We start from the raw sequence: 10444 nt of genomic DNA, 5'->3' as shown, positions 1-10444 counted from the left end.
TGAGAACTGTTTTCCGACTAAATGAGGCTTGACTCTGCTGTGGTCTTTGTTTGATGCTGTGCAAGTCATTACTTTTCTTTGTTTTGAAAATGAAGGGGTGAATGGGAATAATAAAAGTCCTTTCTCACAGTTCTTTTATTTACATTCTATGAAAAGTAACAAAGCTGCAGGAAATACTCTACCTTTGATTTCCTTGGATGTTTGTTTGCTTAAGAAATTGAATATGTTAAGGTGCAGTGGGTATAAAATTACATAATGCACTGCAAATATGAGGATATTTTTAACAATCATGCCTTAGGTCTGTCAAGATTTAGCATTGCACAGCTGTGAAAGTTGAATGGAGTTGCAGATTGCAGCATTAACCTGCAAAATGTAACTAGTAATGACCAGAAATATACCTCATCCTCCCACTTCTTTGTCAAAGTGTTTTGTAACTAACTGTAGGCCATCCAGCTGTAATGGCGAAAATAAGGTTATTTGCAAGATGTCTGTGCTATGCTCAGTGTCTTTTTCTGTCCCCTCAATCCTATCCTGTCCAAGCATTGTAGAACTTCTGATGGAAGTTTACTTCTCATGAGATGCTTTATTTATTGTTTTCAGTGTACTGAAATTTTGAAACAAAAATGTTTTCACTGGAAAAAACCTCAGCTTCCCTTCCAGTTTTACCAAATATAGGGAAGAGAGGTTTCATGGAACAGCTTGATAAGCTTTCAAAATTGTAGGCTGAGCAAGTCCAACATGTGCTCTACCTCTGGCCAGGAGGCGTACACTAAGGATGGATACTCTGCTCCTCACCTCATCTTCATACTGTGCTTCAAATGATAATCGATAAAATCACCTAAAGGATACAGATTGCTTTATAATGAAGACCTTGTGAGGTTTACGTCTGTCGTCAGATTCCTTAAGAGCAGGGTTAGTAAGTGACTGTCGTACCTTGTTCACAAAGGGCAAAAATGTAGTGGGATGGGTGTTCTAGGGAGAGTGATAACGCATCACAGAGAGATCACAGTACAACTTTGGAGACTGGAAGTATCCTGATTATTGTCATAGAATCATAGAATAGTTTGGGTTGGAAGGGAACTTTAAAGGCCTTGCCCACTTAAATATTTAATTTTGGCCTTGTTCACTTTAATATTGTGTAGAATCTTTTGTTGTCTCTCATCTTCTCCTATCAAGCAAAGGTACATGGTGTGCTTATGTTTTTTGTTTTGTTCTGTCTGGGTTTCATCTTGACAACAGTAGCAGGCTCCTATCTAGGAACTTTGTGTTTGTGTTGAAATCAAGATGTTATTAGTGAGTATAGCAAGGAAGCAAATGACCTTAGAAGTGCTCTCTAGCTGAGTGACTGTGCTGAGCTATTTAATTATGATTTTATGAATTCTGTGGTCTCAGCTGCATTAGACTGGATGGAAGATTAAATTATTCACATTTGCCTTTCCCATGAGTAGAGCTATACTTTTGCCACTATGGCAAATCCATATTTGGATTATTAAATTGCAATCTCATTCAACATTCCACTATTAAATTGCAATCTCATTCAGCATTCCAGATTGGAAAATTGTTAAAGTTCTAGCTAACATACGTATGAAGTTGCATTTAGACATTATTCCTCACTTCCTTTTCCCTCTGTCATTAAGTGTCCTCTGATAAGCAACTCATATACTTCCCTGCAGAGGCAGGTTCATTTAAGCGTTGGGTGAAGTGATTACTTTGTGTCTTGGTTTGAAAAGCAAAAGGATTGAAGGGAAGAGGGAATACATGAAACAGAGAGGGAGGAGAAATGAAATGCTGAGCTGGAGGGGGGACCCAGAGGGAACTCTGAGAGAGCAGAGTTCTGTCAGCAGCTGAGGCGAGAGAGAATCAGATACAGAAAGAAAAGGAGCGTTAAACCTCCAGTCAGATGAAAAGAAGCCTTTCTGCTGTAACTGGAGAAGAGTGAAGAGTTTTGTACTGTGTGGGGAGAAAAAGAATTAATTTTTTTTTTTTTAAGAAGCTGGAAGTGATGAGGAAGAAAAATTAAAATGCTTTCAGCCGGAAATTATAAAGTTATTAGTAAAGGTGGAACCTCACCTGGTTATGTGAGAGGCAAATCTCTTGACATGTGAAACATGCACAGAAGTGTCTCTATGCTTGTGAGTAACTGTCATAAAATCCTGGCCCTGCTGAAGCAAGTCAGAAATTATATCAACACAGTACGACAGCAGTCTCTCAACTGTTTGGTTTTTTTTCAGGACCTGTCAACTGCAGCACTAACTGCTTGTTCGTTCTTAAGTAGCACTGTAATACCAAGTTGTCTAACACTGCATGATCATCTTGTAGTGGTACAGCATCATAAAGATAATTTATTGTTGGTTTTTTGTTGTTGTTGTTGTTGTTTTTTTTTTCTTGAAAAGGAATGTTCTAACCGGAAGGCTTCCGATTTTGTCTTTCATCCTATTGCTCTAAGAAGTCTATAAGTACTATCAATAAACTTGTATTTACATAAAGGTACAAACTTTAGTGCTGGAGGGGTCTGTTGTAGTCATATGGTCTGACTTCCTGCATTGGGGGGGGGGGGCATGAGAACTTGCCCTATGTTTATAAGCTGCAAGCTCCAAACTTCTGTCTGAGCTCGACTGTAATGTTTTTTGTAAGTGGGACAGTCATATTTCTGCTGTAGATAAAATGGATTGTTTCTCTAGAATGTGAGCAAGGACTTAAAATCTCCTTTCTTCTTGAAGAGATGTTGCTTGAAAAAGGATGTATTAATTTTCTGTTCCTCCTCCAGGTTTTAAATGCTTCCATTATGAACCATAAAGTTGTTGATGGAGTCTTATTAATTCTTTCCAAGCTAGCACAGGAAAAGAGGCGTCATGGATGTTTCTACTTCTATGTGTACGTGTGTACATATATACACTGCTGGAATTTGTTTTACACAAATTAAATAATCCCCATTTGTGTAGAGATAATTTCCTCTGTTTTGTTTATTTAATGGTAACAGCTGGGAGTACCTCCAGAATTTTGAGAATTCATCTTTACCATTTTCTCATGGTGGGCCAACCTTCTGCTTGAGGAAGTGAGGCTAATGGAGTTAGACACTGTGATACTTTGTTCATTTTAAGCAGCCAAGACTGAGACATTCTTCTCAATTGTCAGTGTTACTCTGACTGAAAAATGTCGGACTCTAGCTATGACCATTACCCTGCCTAACAAACAGTGTTTCAGAAAATGGCAACAGCCACGAATCAAATTCCTATCTGTTTTTTGACTGGGCTGTGAATTATGCTATGGAATGCAAATTACATGCTGATAAGGCCCTGAGGTTCTGAATTTTGCTTCTGCTGTGCAGTTTTAGGGGTGAAGATAATGATGAGAGATGTCTTATTTTTAATCTCTCTTTATTTTTAATCCCACTTCTGAAAATGAATATGGTTATCACCATATGAAGGGAAATTACCTTTACAGTGGTGACAAATATTTAATTTATAATGCCCTCTTCCCTAAGTCAGTGTCGTGGAGGTGAAGGTGGGCCATGACACTGTGTTCCAGGCACTAACAAGAAGGAGTTAAGATTGGGCCATTTACTATCTTCATTAGAATTTTTATCATGAGAGTGAATTAATGAACCCTTATTCTCCTCTCACTAAAGGCTTTTTCCACTACAATGAGGACAGAAAGGTTTTTATGATCTCTTACTTACAATAGTAATCTGTCTTGCTCTGACCTTTTTGGCAGTCTGTTTTGACTGGTCTGTCACAGCATCCTGTGTGACAGACCTGCAGGTTGATGAACCATAGCAAACTTGGACAACTAGAAAGGTCGTCGTAACCCAGTGCGCTGAATATAAAGGCTATTTACGTGCTCATGACTCATTCTGCAGTTTACAAAGCTGACAGCCATGGAATGGGGTAACTCAGGAAGGACAACCTGTGCTCCTGGAGGTACTGGTCCCAGATTATGCACTTAGTTCTGTCTCTGACCTTTTTGCTTGACCTTGGGCACGTCACTTGGGATTCAGTCCAGATACCATGGTCATCCAGTGACAAAACTCCAGGTAGCCTCAGTAGGAACAGGACTGAATCTTTGTCCTTGGCATTTTCTCATTGCTCTGTTTTGTATGTAACAAGGTCCACACTTACCAAATGCTGTTTTCTCTAAGGGAGTGCCCATTAGTGCAAATGGATACTGGTTTCTAGTGACCTTAGAGTTTTCGTTGTTTTTTTTCAATTGGCCTTCTGGGTGAGGACAGGAGGGTGGTTGGCACTCTTTGTTTTGAAGGGAGGGGGCTGCTGTCATGTTACACTCATTTGTTCAGTATTTATGTGTTATACCAGATTTGAATAGAAACACTGTGATTAAGAAAGCTGTTTCATGTCTCTGCAATTACTTTCTGTGGTGCAAAATCATTCTTCCAGACCTTTGTTCTGCAGTGACTCTCACCATATTCTTTGCACAGGTGACCTTAGACAACAGCAGCAGGTAAAGAGTGATCCCTGTCTTCTCTTCCGCTATCAGGGAAAGAACACTTCAGCCAGGATCTGTTATTGGTGCCTCTCTTCATTCTTTTTTTTTTCTCTTTTTTTGTTTTTTCTCTTTTCCCCTCTTTGTCTTTTTTTGGGTGGGGGAGGGTGTGTTTGTTTTCTTTTGTTTTTTAAAGGGAGCTGTCTTTTGAGAGCACTGCTGTGTGGACATAAGCAAACAATGCAATTAGTGTGGATTTCAGCATAGTACACCACTAACATCTGAGCACATCCTTTTTCTTTATTGTCGTTCCTTTACACCATCTTGACTTCTTTCTTCCCTCTAGCTTCTGTTTTCATTTCTTTATTTCATCTGTCAATGCCCAGGATACCTTACCCTGAAGCTTTTGGTAGCTTCCCCTCCTTCGAGTCAAAGGTGCTCCCTTCCTTTCATGCTCCCTCTATGTTGTGCTTGACTCATCTCATTGAAGGTTAAGTTGTATTTGTGCCTAAAACTCCATGTATATATATGCCCACACCTGCATGCATCAGTATGGAAACTTAGGAGTTCCAGTGTGAAACTAGTTTCTGTACAGCAATGTAAATGGAAAACATTCTTAAATGTGTTCTGAAATATATCGATGTGCACCACCTTATTCTGAGAACTTAATATATGTAAAATGTCTTACATGTGGAACACCAGAAAACCTGAATGAATTGTCACTTGACAGTGTAGAACTGTAGACAAGTGGAGTAAGCAATGAGATCCCGTAGCGTGGGGTCGCTCAAACCAGGGTGGAATTATAAAAGGACTGTAAGGTATAAGAGGAAACCTCAATCCCTTTCTTCATTGCACCCTTATCTCTTGTGCAGCCTTATTGAACCCAGTTCTTAAGTGGTAGACCTTAGTAGGGACCAACAGTGTTAATTTACATCATCCTCTCCCATTCTGCCTGAGGATTATCTGCCGTGTCCTTCTGCGTTCTCATCCTAGCTGATGATGCATTTAAATGGCAGATCGAACTGAAGTATGGAAGATGCTCAAGCTAATCAAACATTGTGAGGTATCTCTGCAGGTGTTTTATAGCGGTAGCATGGAAATGCTAAAGATTTAATTGACCGAGTGTGTGACAAGAACAGGAAATGACACAATGGCAGTTCATTTTCTCTGAGAATACAGTGGGGATACAGGCTGCAGCAACCTTAATTAGATTTTCAGCTAAATATTTTTAGCAAGGATGGGAAGTTCAGCTAATTGAATCTGTTCTAATTTCCATCCTCCTGTTTGTCATTTTTTGCTCTTCATTTTGGGAGGTATCTCAAGAAACAGCTCACATTGTTCTCTGCTCGTTGCAGTATGTGATGACAGATGGTAGGCAACATGCTGATGTGCAGGGTAACTACACAGAAGCCATAGGAGCTCCCACCTGTCTTCATTTTAATGAAACTGAACTGGATCCACTCCAGTGACTTATGACTGCTTTCTCTTTCCCCTCTCCTCCCAGTCTCCATCCACTTTAATGTGAGAATAAGTTTGTTGTGTATTAATAATGCCTCAAACATTTATATGCTGTTGTAGTGAACTGTAGAAAGTCTAAAAGAAATGTGGTGTTCTGCTCTGAGAGATATGCAAGTCTAAATAATCATAAGTTTTTAGCATCCTGCAGTTAGTACTATACAGTACTGTGATTTCCGCCCCCCCACCCCCCCATGTGTATCTGGCTGATTTGAGTACCAGTTAATGCACAGGTACCTTGTTTTGGCATCTGTTTATCTACTAATTTCAAAGTGAGTTCTCCCCCAGAGGGTGATAGTGACAACTTCTTTTAAAAGATAGAGTATGTTGAAGTCACAATTTAAAAGTACTTACAGGTGCTTTGTGGGCTAGAGATGTATTGCCGTGGCACATCTCTAAACTACAAAGTCCTGTTACTATTTACCTTCATGCTACATGTGTTCCCAGATCCAGGCAAAGCTGACAGTGGGTACATAGGCTGTAGCCAGCTCTGTACTGGGTAGAAGATTACTGTTTGAACCATGGAGTAGATGTTTTGGCAGTTTCTGTAGATCTGGATGATACGACACTCTGTGAGGAAATATCTCCTAGATGTTCTGTAGTTCAAGCTGTTTTGGGTGCTAAACTCACAGGTTTTAAGAATTCATCTAGTTACATTGATTCCAGAAACATTCAAGAAAGGAGCTTCTGAGAAAATAAGTCTTTGTGCTTGCCTGTTTCTCAAAATATCCTAAATGAAGCAAATGGTTTACTTAGAAACCTATTTTAAGATACACATGTAGTCTGCTTCAAGTTCTTTAGAAATCTGTGTAATTCATGTTTCATTAAAAAGCTTCTTGTGGTGTTATGCCAAATGGCCTTTACAGATTCCCATAACCTGGGAAGAAGGTACAAATCTGCAGATTCTTAAGAGGTCTTTGCCAAGTACAGAAGCTTGCTAGATTACTTAACTGAGCCATGCTTGTGACTTTCAAGTCTTTAATTTATCATTAAAGGAACAGGTTGCATTTCAAAGGGCAAATAGCAGATTTGTGCTCCTTGGGGTAGCTTGTGATTTGTGCTTTTTTGGGAAAGGTGGAGAGAAAGGAATACCAACTGAACACAAGCAAAATAGAGTTGACTTTTCAGAGTGGACGTGCAGTCCCCTCTGCAAGCAGGATCCCCTGAAGGAGTTACAAGCTAGGTTCCCCAAAGCTGAGATGGCCAGTGTTTGGTAACCTCCACGTAAGTTTTTTAACAAGCAAGTTCAGGTTGTAGACTGCCAGTTTAGGAGACAGGTTGGTAGGTTATGGGCAGACTGTGGCAAAGCATGATTTTAGGTAGCTTTGACAATATGTCTGAAACTTGCAGTAATCACTATTGCTCTAACCTAGGGTTTCTCCTTAGCTATTTATGAAAGGATGATTTGCAAGAGGAGCAGGTATGCATGCTAGTCTACTGCATGTGTTTCATTCATGTCAGAACTTGAACCTTTAGATTTGTAGGAGTTAGTCAATACTTTTATATACTTTTGAGCAAATAAACTATTTATTATTGGGTCAGCTGAAACTAAGCAAATTCAGGTCAAAGGCAGCTCACAGGAGAAAAAGAGGAAAACCTCTTCATTTTGGTATTTTTAGAAATTAAACATCTTTGCTTTGAAAAGACAGGGATTTGGGGTGTGTGTTTGAATGCATTGACTTGACAAAGAAGAGTGCTTTAAATGGAATGAGTCAGGGCTTTTTGGTTTCCAATTGGGTAAGAAAAGACTCAACTAGTTGTTTTCTGTTCCATCTTACCTTGCACACCCTTGTCTCCATAGGGAGGAAATTAATGCAAAAGGGCTCCTTGGGGTGCAATGCAGACAGTTGGAGAACTAAGACTCTTAAGGGCTGGCACAGAATGGTTTGCCATAAGCAAGTATGTCTAAACAAATGGAAAAATAGACTATATGTACAGATAAGTGCCTCTTACGATATGTGACCTAATGAAGTCTTGCAAACCTTCAAGGAGACTGCAGTTGCACATTGGCTGAGTATCTCTGATAAGGAATGAGTTTCCTGCCAACTAACAGGATTTCCTTAAAGGGTTTGTAGTTACTAGGTGTTCTTCAGATGTTGCAGCCCATCTCTGATAAAGGAGCAAGGAGTAAAGAGAGAAGTCACAGCTCCAGGCACTGTTTGGTTTGGTCACCAAATACAAAAACCCATCAGTACTGAGCACTGAGTCAAAAGCATCTAAAATACTGTCCTAATTAGTGATTTATTTTAATATTCAAAAAAAAGGTGTTATACTGTAATCAAAGTACAGCTTAGTTGTAGTTCTAGCACATGCTAATTCAGGTGTAAACCAAACTTGTTAGTGTACATTTGATTTTGTCTACACCATTTATAGTTAAAGGGAGCTAACATAACAGGGCACACTGTACTGTAGAGGAGGCCATAGACCAAAACCTGACTGATAGAAAGTGGATTACAAAACCACTTTTCTAGCAATCTGAGTATTAAACAGAAGGTAAGTGACTGAAGTGTAATGTTTATCATGCTGAGTTGAATGACTGCTAGTGATCTGTGAATTCCTTCTTTATGCTTTGCACATTGATGCATGCACACAGAGGGCTAACAGTTGGGAAGTATTTTGTGAAATTTCAATTAAAAGGCTGTTCTTGACAGTATGTGAAGAAATAAGCCAGCTTTCCTTAGAGGGTAAAAGTGCTTCAGAGAGTTGCAAAATTCTTCTTGATTACTGTATGCAAGTGTTATCTTACTGAAAGCGATACAGCCTTTCTGGAACATTACTCCTTTGAATACCAATTTTAGTTCCATTGTTCTCTCTCACTTTTTTTTTTTTTTTTTTTTTTTCCTTTCTCCTCAGGGAGAAGTGTCTCCTTCCTCTCCAACTTGCTCTGGAATCAAAGAGCATGAAGCTGGCCCAACAGGCTCTAGCAGGGATGCAGGTATGGCTTTGGAGTGGGAGTGTGTTAGCAGGCAGTGGGTGTTAAGGAAATTTAGGCTTTTCTTTTGAAAAATACTAGAGAAAAAGTGTCTGTCCTTAGGTGGACCTAATAATAACGTTGATGTTTCTGTGACAGTGTTCAGAAGTTAGAATGCAGGTAAAGGCTGGTGATTCTATAGAAACTAAAAATGTTCTGCAGCTGGGTGGGAGTTCCTGACTTTCAATGTTGAAATGGAGATGGACCTTGTGTGGCCCTCTGCTACTCTCACTAAGCCTTGCCACTGCTAAATGTCTAAAAAACTAAACTGAGTCAACTTTTTCTGTTTTCTTTGATTAGAAAAGAGGACTGCAGTGCTTGAAAGATGGAGAGGTTAATAAAGGATCTGGGAACTGCCTTCTATATGTGTGGGCACTTTCCAGGATTTTTTGTATACTGAAAACAGTAGGAGTAGCATCTGATTTGGTAGTTTATGAAATTTTTGCAAAAGAAAACAGCAGTACAGCACAAGCAACAAAAACACTCAGGTTTGACACTATAAAAACTAAAGCAGTTTACCTTTCTTTTATGTGGACAAATGAGTACATGTCAGTAAATACTTATCACCAGGGGGGTGGTAGTTGTGGAAAAGGCTGGTACACTACTGGGACGTAAAATGCATGCCACTATTTTCCAAAAAGATATTTCTCCCTCAAAGGGCAAGCATGAAGTTGTTCTGGGAGTATAAGGATGTAAGTACATCATTCGAATTTACTTAATTCAGCATGAGAGGTGTCAGGCATTTGGTTAGAGGATGCCTCATATTGGGGCACAACATGGTTGTAGGAGGCTCTAGTTAAGGAAAAAAGGGTTACTGTAATTATTGGGCTCTGCTAGAAGACATGTATCACCTTCTTGTGGTGTAGTACTCTGGTACCACCCCAAGATCCTGTTCCCTGTGTTTCAGATATATGAGAGGTGCAGGGGGTGTGTGTGTGCTTTTAAAGTGAAAACAACAGTAGACTAGTGGGACTTGAACATATATCTGCTCTTGTACCAGTGCAAGTATGCCTGTTATAAGAACATTATAGAGTGATGATACCAAAAATAGTGGAGGAATTATGAATGATCCACTGTCCAGTGTAGTATAACTTCCTTGGGAACACTCAGTGAAGATAAATTTTATCTTTTTACTTTCTAACTTGCTGCACATACACTTGAGTTCTGTAAGAACTGGAATTGCAAAATTGTGGATTTGCAGCATGGTACCTTAGAGTGTTACTTCCTATCTAGAAGCCTGAAAAAGTAATGCAGGCAAGAATACAGTCCTTCATCTGCATTTGCAATATGTGAAGTTTTATGAAGGACAAAAAACCAAACTACACAGCTGATGCTAAGGAGATAGGTTAAAAAAATAGGATAGAAGACAAAAATGACATGAAGTACAACTTGGGGGGGGGATAATTGGGACAGTAAAAGTGAGAAAACTCATGGGCTAAGGCAAATTTTAATAAGGGGAGCAAAGCTGCATGCACAAGCAAAAGAATAGAAGGAATTCATTCACTACTTCCCGTTGGC

The 10444-nt window shown here is 39.4% G+C and overlaps 1 protein-coding gene across 1 annotated transcript in view; it reads left to right on the top strand.

The window, feature by feature from the left end:
* Positions 1 to 2031: 2031 nt before the first annotated feature.
* KIAA1244 (KIAA1244 ortholog) overlaps positions 2032 to 10444 on the top strand; it is a gene marked incomplete at its 5' end in the record, with an annotated part of 81005 nt that continues 72592 nt past the window's right edge. The window contains 2 exons of the mRNA XM_010289446.1: positions 2032 to 2078; positions 8809 to 8890. Of these exons, the coding sequence (XP_010287748.1) occupies positions 2032 to 2078; positions 8809 to 8890 (129 nt within the window). The remainder of the gene's footprint in view (positions 2079 to 8808; positions 8891 to 10444) is intronic.

This window comes from Phaethon lepturus, unplaced genomic scaffold (genome assembly GCF_000687285.1).
Source record: "Phaethon lepturus isolate BGI_N335 unplaced genomic scaffold, ASM68728v1 scaffold7476, whole genome shotgun sequence".
Taxonomy (NCBI): Eukaryota; Metazoa; Chordata; class Aves; order Phaethontiformes; family Phaethontidae; genus Phaethon; species Phaethon lepturus.
The sequence above is the reverse complement of the archived record's forward strand: the minus strand, read 5'-3'. Positions and strand labels throughout refer to the sequence as shown.